The following is a 19,594-nucleotide window of genomic DNA, read 5'->3' on the forward strand; positions in this document are numbered from 1 at the left end:
GCACACATATTTTTGGCATGTTTAATATTGTTTTTGTATTGGTTGCTGCTTAGTGTCTGGTTCATTACTAGATTTATATTCTATGACCTGTTAGGTATTTTTCATGATGTTCTTACTGGTTTTTATACATTCAAGCTAGTAAGATGCCACATACAGGCAGCCTTCTCCCATGTCAGCGGTTATGGATTGAATTTGGCTGAGTCATGCATCATTCCCAATGATTCTGCAAAATCTGTAAGGAATTCCTACATTTTCAACCATTTCTTAGGTAGCCAGTCTTCTTTCATTTTTAACAAAATCATGAACCTTTGATTTTATTATTTCTGCTGCCTGGAGGGTTCTTGGGATATTCATCACTTTGGCAGACATTTATTTTTCTTCAAAACAATGGAATTAAACATTTGTCTTAACCTGTCCCACGCTTGTATTCTCTACAATTTCTGCTTTCTAATAGAGGTGTCTCACTTTTTGACTGGAGAAATTTAATTTGCATACTTCGGTAGTGAATAACTGATTCTGGTTTCTGAAGTTCATATAACAAAAGTTATTGTGCTGATTTCATTGCTCTATTTTGATGTCACTTTTTGTTGGAAGGTGGTGGTGGTATTTATGTAAATTTGGATTGGCTGGTTTTATGGTTGGTCACGGATCCTACAGGCAAAGAGTCCTACTAAAATATTAGTCATGAGAAAATATCCCTTATAGAAACTTTGTAATTTATGCACAGAATTAAAATGCTTATAACAGGCAGCATGGAAATTCCTGTCTCTTAGAAATGAACTTGAATAAAATTGTAGAAATGTATGTAGAGTGGATGCAGACATACATGAGGGTGGTTGCCATCATTTGGCATTTAAACAGTTATTGATCTAATCAAAATTTTGAAACTTCAACTTAAAAGTGTTGTTGGCATGACTGAATTAGACTAAACAGCATGCATTCTTAACAAATCTTTCTCTCCCCCTACTCCTCATCCCCTTCCAATATAATTGTGATTTCTTTTGTAAATATTTATGACAAGGTTTTTGTGTACAGCAGTTCTCTGAGAATTTTTGGCATTGCAATAAATGTGTATTACGTGGGAATTTTAAATTCTAGCCCATCTTGGTTGAAAAAGTTATTTTTGTACCAACATGTCACTTAAGAATAGTCATAGCTCTGCTCTATGAAAACTTTATGCACTTATAACAATCAAATATAAATTATTTCTCATTAAGTCTATTAAGCACTCCACTCTTGTCTGTTAAAATAGTGAATATTTCTTTGTAAAGAAGAATTAATAGCCATTAAAATACAAATTTTGAAATTGTAATAATGTTGGCCATATTTAATCCCCCTCTCCTACAAATTTGCCTCCAGCAACATGTCTGTAAAATCAAAAGTATTTTCCTTGTAAATGGAAATAAGTCATTAAAAATATAAAATTGGAAATGTTGGTTTGTGTATTGTTTTCTTTTACTATCATAGTCCTGAGGATAGTTGTCTTATTGAAGTGCCCTGTAGGTAGAAGTTTTTATTCTTTGTTGTAAATTTGAAATGGTTTGAAATTATTTATAATGGAAATCCCATTAGGCTGTTAGCAGTAATTTTGTGTGTATGTGTGTAAATATGTGCTTTGGAATGAAATTGCATGATGTGGATAGCCTCAAATTGTTAAGGGGGGAATGTGGTACCTGTGTAGTGTGCATTGGCATTTTTGGTTGGTGGCTAATACAGTGCATAACATCACTTCTGGAGAAATGGTGGCAGTGACAGATGCAGGACTGAACCTACAGATGCCGGAGCCTTATCAGTAATGCACATGTAGGGGAAGGTCTGTCCCTGTTCATGTGTGTAACTTTATGTTGCTGCAATTGGTGAGCTCGGCTGATTTCTCCGATATTGACTTTGTAGACATCGGCGAAGGAGGAAGGAGGATGAGGTGATTGGTCCTGGAAGGTCATCCATGATGGGGAGTGGAAAATCTACCTCAGGAGGTAGTCCCCAGCCCCTAAACAGGGACGGCACTGGAACAGATTCCTCAAAGGGAATACAGTTTGATCTAGAGGCCACTGCCTTTCCCCCATTACCAGGGTTGGAAGGAGGAGCTGGTGTGAGTTGCAAGAGCACTCCTCCAGTTGAGACTGTGCAAGTGGACAGTTCAAGTTCACAATGGGAAAATAGGTGAGTTAGTATCAGGCATTTCTTGTGAATGTAGTTCAATAGATTTGCTGTTCTGTGTAACATTTTCATCAGGATGAACACATGATCATCTAAATATTTACGTCCAAGGGCATCAGACGAATTCAGCGTAAAATAAATGTAGAAAGATGTAAAACATTGTTTATATGTTGCTGTTTATCCAGAATGTCCAAGTGAACTTTATTTTATCTGTTTAGTTTTGCCTGAACACTCATCTTTAATGTATGGATCAGCTGTGTGTGAGAGCGCCTTTTATATTAAGTTGCAAAGTCTAGGAAGAGTGAAGGCAATTTGGCAAAATGCAGCTCAGTTCTGATATCTGGGACTAAAAATCAGCACTCTGCAGAAAATGTTTTGGAAATCTGTAAAGTGTCACCAATGCTTGTGCAAGAAGGCAAATTCTTTGTGATTTGAAAGTGAATGAGATATTGCATTCTGTAATGTATGTAGTTTCCACATAAATTATCAGTATATGAGATTCAAAGTTTCTACAGCTGTGAAAAATATGGGTTGTGGCCATAAGGGTTATGTTGTATAGTCTTGGGAGTGGAATACCATGTAGATGGAGGCAGTAGCTTTCTTCCAGATGTTGGTAACCACCTACAAGTCTGCGTGGCATTATAGCCAAGAAGTCCACAGTCTAGAGTAGCAGTATGGTTTCGGGACTACATAATAAGGACTAAACTTTTGTGTAATGTTGAAATTTAAAAAGAAATAATTCTGTTGTTAATTGAAGTTGGCTTATCAGACATAAAGTTCTCTCCCACTTTGAAGGGCATGCATCCACAGTTTGTCAGAGCTTCTTGCCCACAGGCTTCTTATATTCCTTTGTATTGCATGGATTTTTACCATCATGCAGCCTGGATTCTGGTGAAGCAACTCTGCCTATACCTCCAGAACATTTTTCTAAGTACGGTTTTGTGTGTCACCTAATGCTTCATACCGTTACAGTACAGTACTAACATTAATATGCATTTGTGAAAACAGGCTGATAATGCAGCGTGATTTGTATTCTGGCAAAGTTGTTTCCTGCTAACTCCAGTGTGGATTTCTGCAGTGTTGCCAGTAATTTTCAAATTGCCCTTGTAGTAAAGCATTTGTTCTTGTTTGAATTACCCTTATGCAATTACAATGACATGAATACCTTTTGCAGGGGACTTTTTAGCAACTTAATCCATGTGTAGACTGGATTTTGATTAGTTACAATTCTATTAGAAGCTGTTACCACTGTCATTCAACATTTAGTCACAACTGGTGTTTAGTGATTAGTACGTGTGAGTAGTGTTATATTTTGCATTTAAAAGTAAAGTTTCCTAACAGTTAAGGCATAGAATGGATTTAGAAGTCTGTGCATTCTTGACCTTGGCTCTAGAGGGTTTAGCAAATCCATGCTTTGGACGTGTTTGCCTCTTACAGAAAGGTGTTTAAAATGTAATAAAAAAGGTAAATCATCATCTCATTGGACACACAAGCCATTTAAAGTATTTGAAAACATGTGAAAAACTTGTGTGTTTTATATTGTGCTGTAATTTTATGCCTTCATTGGATAAGCTGAATATTATGTCTTAACATAGAGTTCAGTTCACTACTTGTCCACCTCATATGTCAGTGTGGTATTTTATCCGATTGTATTCTGTTCTGTGTGAATGTTTCATATGTGACTTCAAGTTCAGGTTACTATATGTCACAGAAATATTGAATATGAAATATAACCCAAAATAAGAGATCTATGTCTCAGTCAGTTCCATGTGTTTAAATGTAACTTTGATAATTAAATTATATATTTAAAAAGACCGTGAAGTTGACAGGTAACGTGAATGTAACCAGTGCAAGGATTAACTATCATTGGTTGTGCTATTTGTCACCCACTGGTTGAGTTATTTAATTCAAATAAATGCAGTAGGGACCCTGCTACTGTACAGAACCATCTGGACTCCAGCATGAATCAACCACCATTGAGAGTTTTGTTTTACCAGATGTGTATATTTTCTTTCGTGGGTTGATGCATCTAGTGTTCTGTATTTGATCCTACTCATCAATATATCGTCTTACCCAGCAGAGACACAGTGGTCTAATTTTATGAATTAATCATTAACATTGTCAGGTGTGTCTTGATTCTGCACTATTGACCATATTTTTGGTTCCTTGTTTCTTTACTCTCTACTTTGTTCTAGATTTTTAAGGCTGATACTTTCAGTGATTTGTTCGGTTGTTCCGTAGTACTGCATGGTCTTATAAGCTTTTCTTATAAAAAGGATGACTGTTACACCACAGAGTGCAGCATCTTGTTCTAGTATGCTGTCTCATACCCGTATTGCTGAGCTGTTGGTGCATGTGCATGCTAGTACTGAACTACAGTGATAACTGCTGATATGAAAGTAGTGTCTACATGCATTTACATTTGTTAATGAGGTGATGGTTTTTAGTGTTCAGTATTAAATGTTTTCTTTCTTCACAGATGCCATGTAATTGCACTTAGGGCAATTTTTTGCTTTATTTTATGCATTATAGGTTGTCAGATGTCGTAAAAGGCACTACCAAACCGAAGAGCACAAACACTAAAGAAAAGGACAGTGGTGTACTTGTCTGCACTCCTCCACGCGCAGCATCACCAGCATCTCCTGTTCCAAAAGCAGCCTCTACTCCTGAGACAAAGGCACAACAGCCTCCAGCACCACCTCAGCAGACTAGTCAAGTTCCACTCCCTTCCCAAGCTCAATCCCCTGCGCCTTCATGTGACAGAGAAGTGAAAGATGTGGGGACAAGCAGTGACCCAGGTCTTCATACAGTCTTGCAGACTCCACCCCCTTCTCCAGATAAGTATGTTCATTTGTGTTGAAAATGTGTGAAAATTCCAAACATATCACTGTTGGTTACTAACTGCATTATTTGTTGTAGCATGTTAGATAATTTAAGCCTGCGATTTAGTATCAGCAATTTTCCTTGTACAGCCTTACACAAAAAATGTTAAAGAAATTTCTCACTTTGTTGTAGATTGTTTCTATACTGAAAATGCTTTCATCAGTCTCGAAGTATTTCTCGTCAGATCTGGTTGCACTGCGTTGAATTTAGTGTTCAGTGATTTACATGTATAAACTCTGGGTAATCCTCTCTCTCTTTTTTGTCTCTGTGTTACTTAGGTACAGTCACTATCTTTTGTGCCTAGGCGTCAAATGAGACACACAGCAAAACCTTAATTTTATTGTGCCTTGTGTGTTATATGTTACCACTTGCACCTAATAAAATTTAGAACATCTGTTGCTTTTTCTAGAAGTTCTGCCTGTAAATGTTATCCCATCTGTTGGTCCTTGTGGAGGTGTGCTTGAATGTTGTGTGCATGTAATGCCATAATATTTTCAGTACCTTTTCCCACTCATCTCCATCTAATGATGAAGTCAAGAATGAGTAGGAGCTATAGCTCCTCACCCTCATGACATTTAGTGGGACAGCTTTACTGTAATCTAAGACTGTTTCCCTTCACAGTTTTATCCACATTTTCATTCTTGTGTAAAATACTGCTTTATTTTTACTCGTTTTTAAACTGGGAATCCATTTATTTACAGGACAGTTCCTGTTGTCAAATGTATGGCTGACAAATCTACTAAGACTGATGATATTCTCCTAAATGGTGAAATAGTTGGTGTGAGTGGGTCTATAAGTAGCAAGCCTGGAGAATCAGTTACCAACAAACAGCAGCAGCAACAAAAACAAGCTGCAGCAAATGCAGTTACCTCGCTCAGCAAACCAGTGCCCACCACGACCAATGCTGCCACAATGACTAGTGCTGTGGTGGTGACAGATGTTGCACCAGCACCTGCCCGTTTGATGGTGGCCACTACATCCAGCACTGGCTCTGCTACCATGGCTAGCCATACCGCTCCGACTTCAGTTCCATCCCAGGCAGATGTTTGTTCTGCAACAGTAAGCTAAACTTGGTGTTTTTAAATTATTTATTTAGTTTATATACACCATAATTATGCAAATCCTGTGTCCCCAAATGAGATAGCCTCATCAGCCTCATCTAACCCTTCTTTGATCATGCTGTGATTTGGTGATTCTTGAAACAGCATTGATCAGCAGTTGACTGTTTACCAGGTACATAGCCAGTTGCTTTGCTTTCAAGTGAATCATCTGCTGCTAGACACCACAGGGTGACAAACTGGTATGTACTCTAACTGCTACAAGCTATAAAATATGCATACAAACAAAACTGTTTACACTGAAGGACACTAATGCCAAATGCGTTATGACCTCAAGAGGTCATCATCAGTGGCAAAAAACAAGTTTAAAATCACAAGATTGTGGTTTTTTTAACAGAGCATAAAGGTAAGTTCTTTACAGAACCATATTTAGTAACACTTCAGTGGATGTTGGTTGCACAGGAGTTATATTGGGCACTTAGCTATTAGTCCACTGGTCTGATGGCCGTTGCTGGTCTACGGTGAGCTGCTGTTATGTTGTCAGTGCCTGTGAACTTCAACAATGCATGGGCATTACTGTCAGTAACACATTGAAGTCATTTGAAGTTGTAAGTGTCACTAGCCAACATTTTATTCACTTGTATTGACCATTTTGTCTGCATTGTGTCTGTATTAACCACAGAAAAATTCTCTACAGTATGAATGATACAATGACTATGTACCACTTAACCATTCTGGACAGAAGAATTGCATGGCCCCACCCATCATGGGTATGTTAGGAAATGACAATTCAGCATTAGATATGATGTCTAGTAATGATAGTTTGATGCTGATGGTGACAGTGTAGCAAAGAATTGGAGAAAAACTGTTGGTAACCATTGGCCCTGGCACCAGACCAACATTCTTGGTCAAAAGGTGAAAGGACCAAAGTATATTCCACATGCACTTTTTCTTTCCTTTTATTAGTTTGTGATTATATAATAGTGTTATTTGTAAATTTAAAAGACGGTTGTACACAAACGTTCCTATCACATTCTCCAGATGGCCAAGAAAGAAAGTGGGAAAATGTTACAGTGAATGTAATTTTAAGACTGGCTGTACTTTTTTCTTTGGCTGTTGGTGGTGTTTGGTGTGGAAATTATTAAGGAAGTAGGGATTTTAAAATTGCTTTATACTTCAATTTTTCTTTGGTGAAACGTTGAATTGCATTTGCATGGTTAATAGTAATGATAGGGGAAGAGGTTGAGATTTTTATTTTGTGCTGAGTTTGCTGAGTCAGCGCATAGCAACATGTATGATATATTGGCTGTCTTTATATGTCTAGTGATCACTTTTTGACTCCAAATAGTGCAGGTCATTGTTTGTTTCTTCACATCCTTTTAGTTTATGCTTTTGATGGATGGTGTTGAACAGGATGCAGCAGGAGGTCCAACACGCCTGAGTTATGCACAAGTTGCACAGCACCACAAGGAGAAGGTTGAACGTATGTTGCGTGAAAAACAGAGCACAGAACAGGAAAAAGAAAAGGAGAGGGACCGGAAGAAGGAAGGAAGCACAACACGTGTAGTGCAGCAGCATGGTGATGTACGAGGTTAGTTGTTAAAGCCATGCTTGTAAATTGTGCAGTGACAGTGGGTAATCTCTCACTGCCTTGATTACCATGGTTCATTTGGTTACCTTAGTTAAGGTTAGAGGTCAGATTCTGATGGACAAGCCTGAATTATGCTATGCATACATTTCCTAATATGTTTAGGTTCTAAATTTTTAATCCTGCAGGATTTCTTGAGCTTTGTGTGTTATTCAGGTAGGGAAAGGAGGCCCACTCCTCCCCCATTTCTTAAATACCATGTAATTTAGAGAACATTTAAAAATAATTTAATAATCTTACAAGTTGTTAAGAAGTTAAAGTTGAATTATACAGAACTTTTGTGCTCACTTTTGCATGAAAATATTTTCTCAGAAGTTTTCAGATGATTATCCCCCTTTCGAAAACAGGTTGCCCATCTCTTCATTCTTTCCTCCCTGGTAATCTTATAAATGAGAAAGATGTCTGTCCCATGTGGACATTAAGGGTTAATTTGATGGTAATTGTGGATTGATATGCTTGATTTAGATGTGGGTTTCATTGGCTGCCTTGTTTAAACCAAGTATTCTGCCAGTGAAGGTAAAGTAAGGCCTACTTCTACTTGTATTTATTGGGTGGTCATTGTGTTAGTAAAGTCTATCAATATTTCTTCCATATTAGAACCACCACAGCGAGAGTTTAGAGAAGGTCCGGTACGATACAATGTGGGACGGGGAGGTCCTCGTCCAGTCTATGATCGCGAACGCTCAGACAGAGGTGGATTGAGGCGAAGAGATGGTCCAGACAGAGTGCCTCGGTTCCGCGAATACCTTCGCCCACGTTCACCTAAGTAACGCCAAAATCATGTTATATTGATCTTTAAATAACATGTCCAGTGCCCAACCAAGGTTGGTGCATATGACGGTGGTGAGTGTACTGCACTTGGTGTTGACTTTCACAGCAGTCGATTTTGTTGGAGGTCTCGCAGATGCATCCACCACAGAGTTCGCCCAACCATTATTGTTTCTCAGCAATTTCTGGAACATGACTTTGGCAGGATATTGACATTTTCTTCAGATCAACGAAATGGATATACAACAATTTGAGGCTGACCCGATTAAGTAAGGAAGCGCAATCAGATCTTGTTGTTGTGATAGTGAAAGTTGTCAAGCCATCAGTTTTAAAATATTCTTCAGAGATAATTGACAGGGAAGGAAGTATCCAGTGTCCTGAATTTGTTTTCATTTTCTGTCGCTTCTGAATTGGAAAGTGAAGAAAGCCGCAGTTCTGTAGTGAGTAGGTGTTTAGACGGCAGATAACGCTGCACAGTAGGTATAACCTAGTGAGACACTGACTCCCAATAAAGCCCAAAGCTGGCACCAAGTGCCTGAAAACTGATCAACAGTGCTATTTTATGTTGCAGCTGTGAACACTAAAGAATACAAGACAGACTTTTATATAACATACACGCATACCTAGAATACATATTATCTAAACTTACATCTATACGGTAAAGCAGATGTGATGATGATTGAAGATTGTTGCCTGAATTATGTATCACATGTAATTGAATGGCAAATCAGGATTTTTTTATTTTATCTATATAATCATGGCCATGCATGAGGTAGGCACTAATGGTTTATTGCTAGTTTGCATTGCTAACCATGTATCTTTTGATTGCAGTTGGAGTTTTCAGTTTATGAATAATTTTACAGCAGAAATGTTTAATATAAAAATGTGATACAGTTTATGGAGGTATTGCCCTCCATGAGGGGTTGCATTTGAAAGCTACTTGGGGTACGGGAGGGGTTTGGAGGAAGGGTGGAGGAAATCGTACACATCTGTAAAAATTGTTTGTGTGTATGTATGTGTGTGTGTGTGTGTGTACACATATGTATGTGTATATATGCATGTGTATACTTGTGCAGTAACTGTGATAGCCCTTATTCTGAATTTAAAAAATACTGTCTGTATTATATCAGGGATAGTGTGCATATGTGAATTTCTTAACTCTTACTACCATAATGATGTATAGGCTTGTTGGAAGGTTTTCAAGATTATTAGCCTATGTATTCCTTTTGACCCTTTCTATACTGTTGCCAAGTAATAGTATCTAAATAATACGGTAATATCAATATTTTAAACTAATCTTTGACATGAACCCTTATCATAGCTCCCTCTCTTAATTATTTCTCTTTGTAATGTTTCTTTCTGGTGTAATTTCCTAGTTGCAGAGCCACACTGCTTGAGAACCTGTTGTTATTACCCGGTACGAATGTCCTAAAAGATGTCACTTGGGTAGAGATGATTTGGTTCTCCTTCGTTGTCAGCCTGCATTGCTAATGATGCTCCTCCATTTTGAAAGACTGATATGGGAACACGAAGCCAGGAACGTTGCAAACCTTTCCATGTATAAGGAGCAGGAACAGGAGCTTCAAAGAGAATATAAAGTTGTCTGGTGCTTGAAGAGAGTTTCGGACATTTGGGGGGGGGGGGGGGGGGGGACCACAAGGTTACAGGTTGACAGTTTGTTACAGTGTGCTTGATCGTATGAGAATGATCTTATAATGTGTGTGTGTTTTGGCAATGACATCCTCCCCTTCATTGTACAGAATTAACTAACAAATTTATTTTTGACAAATATGTATAGATTACAGGTTAGATAGCTACCTAAGCATAATAATGTATTGCCCTTTACCCTTGTTGGGAATTAAAGAGTGGAACAAATAGTGGTGCAGAGTGAAAGAAAGAATGGTACTGAATTTGCATGTTGGTGGTGGGATATGGGCAACAGTCGTATGCACATACAGTTGGTAGTGATATGTATCTATAATAGTGAGACATGCGGTCATTCCAACATAGTCACATCTCAAGCCCATATCACGCTCGGCATGCGCTTGTAAACTAGTACAGTTGGGTTCTAATTCTGTTAACAAAAGCATTAATGTGTGCAAGCTACTTCAATTTCTTGTGTGGTTTTGTGATATATTGGAAGTTGCCTGAAAATTTTGGATTCAGTTATAAAGTGACAACACATGGGATTTTATTTGTGTTGGTAGGTATCACAGGTTTTCATTTGCTTTGGATTCAGGATTTTGACAGTTACTATTGTTCCTATAGCTACAGGTTAACTTTCATGAGTTGCCTTATATTTGAGTGGAATGTCATCCATCATTCCGATATTGGAGATAATGGCAAAGTAACCGTGTTCTGGTATATTAAATAGGAAACGTGTTCTTTGCATTTTTTGACTTTTGTATGGTTATATGATTTTGAAATATCTTGTGTACTGCCTGTACCAGTGACTTCATTGAGCATGAATTACGAATATTGTCGAGTGTTCTTAACCACAGTATTGATTCTGGTTATACACTAACATTTTAAAAAACTAGCAATAACGTATGGTATGTGGAATATTAATATTTGACCTAACATAATGGGTCTGGTTTTAGACAGGAATTGTGGAATTGCACCAAATTGACTTTCAGACAACTTTCAATATAGCACAGTTTTTTTTAAGTGTGATACTTAAACTTTATTACTTGATGCCCATATTGTAGATAATTAGGGTTGCTTATGAGTTTGTTGCAGGGGCTCTTTACCAGGGCTTATTGAGGGCTGGAAGGGGAGTGTTAATATACATTTGACTGGCTGCTTTTTGTTTTTCCCTGGTTTTCTTGCTGCGGGCATGTTTAGCATGTCCCAGCTTCAACAGAGGCCTTCATGTTCAAGTTTTGTTACATGGTCCATTACTGATCAATTTCTGAAGTCTTAGCTGTATCTGTATAACCAGTTTGAGATAATTCCAGGCTCACTCTCGCGTACTTGGGGTTTCAAGCTGCTGGCAATATGTGATGTGGGAAGTACACAATTTGTACGGATTGGTCGACACATCGAACGAAGTCTTGAAATTGGTTTTAGTTAACAATGAAATGTGCTTCCATTAGAGTAGTAGCTTCCGACATTGACTACAGCTCTGAAAATATCAACCATCTTGTTTGGGATGTGGATAAAGTAAATTAGTCATAATAGTGACATTTGTGATACTTCATTACTCATACCCAATCAAGTTGCACATTTGGGTACACAAGTGAGCAAACCATCTTGTGCTCTGCAGTTACATGCCATTGAATTATGTGAGCATTAATAGTTGAAAAAGTCTTAAACATGTATCCTATAGCCAGTGCAGTGTTTAATATTCATTTGAGCCATATACTGACTGTGAACAAAAAAAAATTTGCTGCAAAATTAATGTGTTTTGGATTTTATGTGCGAGTGACAGTAATGGAATTATGTGTAAAAATGTGTAACAAATGCTACAACTGTGACTTGATTTAAACCTCTTAATTGTTTCTCAGTTTCCCTCACAAAAGGGGAAATGAGTAAGCAGCCTGCTCTCCTTATGGTAGCCACAATGATGCTGACCTGCAGGGGGTGGGGCACAGACAGGCATACCACATGAATTATTTATATTTAATCTTATTTTTACATCATAATCTGAGATATGTGCAGCATGAGAGACTTGTGTTTTTTGTTCAGTAAATTCATTAAATGATTAGGAAAACACCCCCTTACAATAATTTTTTGTCAGGTGCTGATAATGTTGCCCATCAGTGTCTAATGTAATGCCAATGTTGTACAGAGGAGTAGGCCATAATTGAAAATATTACAAGGAAAGTGGATATGTTTTTGGTTGTTCTTTTTTTATGTTAAATTTGGTTGGAAATAAAAAAAATTTGCATGTGGTTTCCATATGTGCTCAAGTCCTTTCCTTTGGTTCAGAATGTTCCTGATCAACATGCTGGAAGAATGAGAAGTGGAGGCCTTGTAATGAGTGTGAGTATGACTTGAAGACGGATGGCTAATTGCTGCCTTTGGTAGTAATGAGAATTTTTAAAATAGTATTGGGATTTTGTAGTTGAATTTTAGTAGTAGTAAAATTGTCAGGAGTGTACAGGTTTGGAAAATAGGTCTTTTGTGCCCACTGAAATATAATGGCTTCTAGTCATTGCTTGAAAAGTAAAATCTGCTGGTGATTGGTAGGTTGCGGTTATGAAAGTGGTATGTTGACACATTTCAATAAGAAATATATTTCATATTTTTATTTCAGTGTTGATGGTGCATTGGATTTTATGATTGAGAATTTGAATGAAAAATTGTAATTGCTGTAGCTCCATAATTTGTTAAATATAGTGAACTTGGCTTATTTTTATGTTGGACTTTGTGGGCATTCTTTGGTTGATATGCAAAGGCTGGACAATCCATTACACGTGCAGTTGTACTAGTTTCTCTGAAACAGTTTCCAAATAATTTGCTTCTGCTGTGCATGACATTCATGTGTAGTTCCAGTCTTGCCATGCACAAATATCCTGCTGAAAACATTAATCTTTTCCCATTTTCAGTAAATCTATCTAAATTATAGGTTTGACATGAAAATGTTAAAACATTCCATTAAATTCAGTGCTATGCAGCAGACTGCAGGTACAATAACACCTAAAAGGATTCAGTCCTTCAACTGTGGAAATTCAGCAATAGAAGGTACTTCAGTATCCTTAAATGCCATTTTTTTTGTCCAAAATCATTTTGGAAACATGAAAGGTTGGAAGTTGCTCAGTGAAGACAGTTCTTATTCCTTACTTTAACATTGTATATAGTTGAGTTTGTAATGGCTCGATGGTGTATTGTTAACAGAGAACTGAATTTGTGCTGCATAGTAGGTCAAAAGCATGTAAATAACTGGAGTACATGCTGTGCCGTATATATTTAAAATAGAAGCAAGAGCATATTGAAAATACAAATTGAGGTTTTCATGACTAAGTACAGAGATGGGGTGTATTCTTGTTTATAGTGCCATGTAGTCTGATAGAAGTTTCTTAACCTAGAATATTCTCCGCAAAATGAAATTTTCACTGCAGCTCATCTTGTAAAGTGCAGTCATTTGTGGAGCTATGCCACCCATGTTTGATAGTTTCGTTTAAAAGAAATACAAGATAGCCCTTGTGCTCAGGAAAGCACTATAGTCTAGTCTAGACTATAGCTTTAGTGCTGTAAGGGAGTTTTGAATCTCATCTTCCATTGATATAGTACACAATTTTTGAGTGAAGGTAAGTATATTCACAGAACAACGAGTATAGTGTGTGAACAGACATGCATGAAGGGATGGTGGTACAAACTAAAGTTTCAAAACTTTGGTAACTTAATGTTTGCATCATCTGACAAGGATACTCTGTATGGGAATACGTTATTTGTAGGTTATATAACGTTATTTAATTTGCATAGTTTCAAATTATACAAAGTTGCTATGGTGATGAGTCAAGCAAGGTACAACTGTTATATCTGGTACGTTCGGAAAGACACCTTGATCATTTTTTAGTTAATTTGTAAGAACATAATTGGTTTAATGTATTTATAGTTGGAGTAACAAATATAGTCAATTTCGAGCTCTTTAGTTAACCCTACAGCGTAATATCGTGTAAGGTGATTCAAAGGACGAAGAAAATTTAATGACACTGTTCCAGCACTTTCCTACAAGGACTAAGGTTATCGCGAAAAGATATGAATAACCGTGATGACGGCTACTTTTTTGTTTTTGACGGGTCACTGCTCTGACACTTTTTGTCAAATGAGTGGTGTAAAACGTAATTCCGTGTCTTGAATTTGGGGAAATGAGACTCCAGGTCCCGCTACACAGCCTATATCGTACCGTCGCTTTTTATTTTTTAAAAAAAATGGTCGCTGCGCTATAATCATAGACAAATTATGTAGTATAAACCTTCAGAGCAGCTGCTTAATTTTCTGTTTCCCTGTTTGAGGTGACATACTAGTCTCGTTACTGTTTACTTAAAAGTATAAAGATACCAAAAAGTAGCGATGAAAACGGCCTCATGTCATAATTATACCAATATATTTCAACCTGGAACTGCGTGCCAGAAAACCCCAGTACGTTTGCTTCTGGAATTGAACCTCTGTACCACACATAATACCAAACGTTTGTTAAACTTCGGCTGTTGTGTGTATTGAAATGTTTCTAGTGGCTCGTTTAGCGTACATGCGCATTATTCGCCTGTGGAAAAGTATTCGATTGGTCGACATTTCGGGAATTCCTGTGAGTAGCTAAATCAACTTCTATTGATCCATGTTTGTTCATTTCTTGGAAGTCTTTCTCACTTGCTTACGCGACCCAGTCTGTCTCATCCATCTCGACTGATTCTCTGAGATGCGATGTAGCTGTTGTAATATCGCTTAGTATTCTGCAGATTCTGGGTTCAGTTCTCGATATCGACTTTTGCATTCAGTCGGAGGTTTCTTGTCTTACAGTACATCTTTAAAAATGATTTCGTAGTCCCGAATAAAGACAAAGAGATTAATGAAAATGGTATAACTACAATCATAAAACAAACACATTTTTATTTGAAGTACAGGATAACTTGTAACTGAAAGAAAATTACAAACATGTTGTAAATTGTACTAATCATTACATTTCCCACTTCAATGACAATAGTTTCAAACCTAAAACATTTGTTTACGTAAGAAGGTTCGAAGGTCATTGTCCGTTTTTCTAGATAAATAAATCATGTCCACTGATGTTATGGGCTTGGTATAGCGTACCGGTACCATTTGGTATCAAAATAACACTAAATTAAATTAGGTTAGGTATGTACCCACACACACACAATTCCAGGACTGAAGATGAGTGTCTTCTGGAATGTTGCTCCGTGTAGTCTGGTGAAAACTGATTGGCGTTCCAGAGGTGCTTACAGCCTCGGTTATTATGTCTATCTATAAAATTATTCTTGAATGACTTCCGATTGTCAGCGTGTTTCCTTCTGGCATCTCGGAAATAATCCTAGCGGCGCCTATGATTCGATTCACTTATCGACAGTAAAGATAGAAAGCCATAAATGTTTTCCGTCAGTAGCTCATAATTATTCAACCAGTCAAGAAATTGCTTATTTTAAGTAACCGACAGGTTTATCGTCCAAAACCAAAGCCGTCCAATTAAAACTGCCTTGGACTAGTGCAATCCAGTTCACACTTCCACATCTGATTTTCTTATAACCCACTTTGATATTATCTTCCCGTCTACAAACGAAGTTATCTCAAATTGACTCCTTTTCCTTTGGTTTTCCAATAAAAAGTATATACACCTCTGCATTTCAAGTCCTGCTCGTCTCATCTTTGATTTAATTATTAAGTGAATGGTACAAACACTGATTCTCCTCATTATTTAATTTGTTCATCCCTCAATTCTTCCGTTTTAGATCAAATATGATCCTCAACACTTTATTCTCAAACACCCTCAACAGAAAAAAAAGTGTATCTTAACCTTTACGCTTCTGGATAGGACAAGGCAAAACAAAATATTACGCACTTACTGAATTTAATTTCCTCTCAATTTGTTACTTGATATTATTTTAATTTTTTGTTATTGAATCCAAATACTTTATCTTCAAAATATTTATTACCTATTTTTATAGCACGTCTGCATATAAATTTATTTTGAATTCAGGTGACTAGGTGTGAATACATAGGCCTACTTTTCTGCTTTGATGGCCTATATAATCCACGCTGTTCGTATTACCTTGTGTTAGTTAAGCACTTACCAGTGGAATGTTAGCTTACACAGCCTTTTTTTAACAGACTAGCCCACTTTCTACACGATGAAGATTTTGTGCGTTTAATTCGATGCTGCACAAACCGGTCTTCGCACTTCTCCTTGTGCTCCTCCCATACGGCACAAACACCGTAGTAAGATGACTCATACTTTCGCCACGTCATTGTTGGGTCTAGCTGGGCATCTCCTGCTACACCTGACCTGAAGCCACAGGCACACACAAAGAGAGCCCATCTTCTTAGACGTGTTTGTGACCGCTTTGCAGGTTTGGTTGTAAACAGTTCTCCAAGACATTGTTCTACCTTTGCCTATGACCCTGAACAGGGGTGTGCTGCCAAAATTTTAAGCGAGATTTCAGAGTATGAAGGTGACTATCTTCCGTCATTTTTCACAAGACTATCTCCCTGATAATGGAGGTAGTAAGCACCTCTGAAATGTCGGTCAATTTATACGCGACCACACGGGGTAATAACCCAGAAGAGAGTAATCTTCAAAATTTGACTACCGGCTCGTGAAGGTCAAATATAACTTTGTCCGTTCTTTACAACGTTTAATCGTACTAAAGTATACATATATATACACACACACACATATAACTTTTATGTAAACAAATATTAACATATTACTTTATCATATTTATATATCAGTTCAATTTTGGTTGATTTTTGTTGTTAATAAAATAATAAACGGAAATTAAGGCTAGTGAGATGGTAAAACTGCAATTGTGAGAAAGGTTATTTTGTAGCCTTTCGCTTTTTGTCATCGGAAGCTGAACTGTATACATTAGCTACTGGAAGCGTTTACTGGCGTGCTTTACTTTCTTTAAGCTGGTTTGACGTTGCCTGCTATTCTGAAAGTGAAACACCTTTAATTTACAATTCTTTTTCCTGTATTCAGAAAATTCTGTGTGTGCGTCCCTGGGCTTTCTTCTTAGTTGTTTGAAGCAGCAGGTGCTTGCTGCAGGTAAGCCAACGGAGCCTTTGTGCATTCACTGAAGCGAAAAGGAAGGGTCTGCAGGTGCCGAGGAAGTGACCCCCCCCCCCCCCCAATCCCATGTCTATCTCGTCAAGTGTTCCAAGGACAGCGTTCTCTAAACTCTCAAGTTTGTTGGACTTCATCTATGTTATATTTTTGTCTTACTGAATGAAGTCTTCTATAAGAATATAGGGCACACTACGTACTTGTACTTGGTGTCGTTCACGGTAAAGTGTGCATTTTTCTGTGTTGTCTTGTGATCTTTGTTGTGAGCGGCACCAACAATCACCAAATCCTACAGAGTATCGAAACGGTTCAGTTTCATTGCTAGTTAAGATGAAAGAAGCTAGAGTGTTTATTCGTCGTAAAACAAAACAAAATCTCTGAAGTTTGAGAAACAATGGACTGGACCTTAGCAGTTACGTACATTTCTAAGATTCATTGTTGGGAGCTTGACTAGGATGATTGTGACTCAAGGAAATGGAGGTGAGCCGAACTTGTAGGCATACATCACTGGGGGGGAGAAAGGATGTGCACACAAAATTTTAGTTTGAAAACCTAGTGGAAACACCTCTTGGAACACTTGGAAACAGATCGAATGATTTTATTAAGATGCAGTTTAGTTTGTGAAGGTACAAACTGGGTTGGAGTGGTTCAGTGATGGAATTTCGTGACAACAAATGTGTTGCATCGTCGGGTTATATAAGAATCAGGAATTTCCTGGACATATAAAGAACTGTCAACTATTCAACGTAACTACTCACTTGTTTTTCTCGCAATTTCAGCGAGGGTACAAGGGAGTACAAAGGTCTATGATATGTTTCATTTATTGTACATGTAACTTCCATTCTGTTTGAGAGAAATAGGAACATTTGTTTCAGATGGCCTTGACTGCTTGACTCTTTCTCGCTTTCACACCCCGTTTCTTCAAGGACCGGTGACACCTTTTATTCGCGGCTCCGTTTTGCAGTAGTTCTTATTGTATAATTTTATGTTGCGTAGTTTTGCTAAGGAATGAGTGGAGCATATTAAAGTAACCATTCATTACAAGCCTTCCCGTGTTACGTCCAATGTGTCTCGTTTAAAACAGTGGCTGGTCTGGTCTAAATTTGCGTGGTGTTTCAGAAGATCACCGAAAGAAACCTCCTCCGTCTGCCAGTTGTGGGCCGAGACGAAAATTTGCTGGATGTTTATAGATGACGATCTGGAAAATATGTAGGAGTAGGCCGTGGCCTATTTTAATAAATTGTTCCGGCATTTTCCTGGAGGACCGGAGTAAATTCACGAGAAATATCGAACCGAAGACTCCCCGAATATGAATATGGAGTGCTAACCAGTCACTACACACCCAACGTTCATTTTATATTTCTTGTCTGTTAACAATTTGTGGTAAATTCGTAATTTTTCGGAAACTATTTTGTTTTTTCAGCGGAATTGGCGGCTGAGTCGAGTTACGCTGTTTGTGAGTGACCAATCAGCGCAAAGGAGGTCTGATGAGCAGCTAGACCTCAGTCTGTTAAGAAACCAATGCTACATCTTCCCTCCACCTCCCTCCTTTACTTCCTACCAAGACGTAGTACATGTGACTGGTGCACGCTCCAGCCGCCAATTCGGCTGAAAAGCATAATAGCAACATAATAATTACCAGCACGATTCTTATATTGGCATTTTCCTTTTCGAATCCTTGTCAGATCGTGTGTGTTTCTGCCCCACGTGTAGGCCGTAATGATGTGTGGTCACCGAATCTGCTCTTCCGTCAGACGAGTATTACATCCAGCCAATCGGTGACATGATCAAGTTTGATAAATTCCGCAGGCTTTTGTCGAGTCGTGGTCTTTGTTATTTTTCTGGCGACAAATGTGCAGTCTCAACTCCCGTGATGCATCACGCTTTTCCAAATGAGGTCCTGGAGACTGAGTCTTATGAACAAACACATCTGTAGTGGAGGAAATTCTACTGCGAGATTAAAATTAAATTTTCCTTCGGTTTTTGGTAAATTCTGTTCAATAAAAAAAAGGATAAAACATAATTATAAATCAAAAGTAAATATGACACATCTAAACCTTGAAAACAAGAGAGAAAGAGAGAGACCACAAATGTATGAAACGAATAGGTTTTAAGTGCCGATGAAGTGATTATCTTACACAGCGAAGTTAAGTTTCCCTGTGCCCAATAACCTCCCATAAAGTCATAATGAGAGCATAGAAATAAAATTCCACGTTTGTAATACCTAGGCATTAGCTTCACGCTCCAGCTGCTTTACTGTCAGGAAAGAATCCCTTTTATCCATTGGAAAGTGTCCGAACGGGCCCCATACCCTTTTCAGTCGTGTTGGTGGAA

At 37.9% G+C, this 19,594-nt stretch overlaps 1 protein-coding gene across 6 annotated transcripts in view; it reads left to right on the forward strand.

Annotated features, from left to right (window-relative positions):
• Larp4B (La-related protein 4B) overlaps positions 1–12,417 on the forward strand; it is a 45,377-nt gene extending 32,960 nt beyond the window's left edge. For 5 of the 6 annotated variants that reach the window (XM_022070790.2, XM_087344488.1, XM_087344526.1 and 2 more), the window contains 5 exons: positions 1,894–2,163; positions 4,693–5,001; positions 5,745–6,102; positions 7,515–7,692; positions 8,347–12,417. In XM_022070790.2, the coding sequence (XP_021926482.1) occupies positions 1,894–2,163; positions 4,693–5,001; positions 5,745–6,102; positions 7,515–7,692; positions 8,347–8,519 (1,288 nt within the window). In that variant the 3' untranslated portion in view covers positions 8,520–12,417. The remainder of the gene's footprint in view (positions 1–1,893; positions 2,164–4,692; positions 5,002–5,744; positions 6,103–7,514; positions 7,693–8,346) is intronic. The other variant, XM_087344508.1, reaches the window with a different exon arrangement.
• The last annotated feature ends 7,177 nt before the right edge of the window (positions 12,418–19,594 follow it).

Source organism: Zootermopsis nevadensis, unplaced genomic scaffold (assembly GCF_977971745.1).
Source record: "Zootermopsis nevadensis isolate Lab colony 2312 unplaced genomic scaffold, Znev_1.0 Znev_ptg000001l, whole genome shotgun sequence".
Lineage (NCBI taxonomy): Eukaryota > Metazoa > Arthropoda > Insecta > Blattodea > Termopsidae > Zootermopsis > Zootermopsis nevadensis.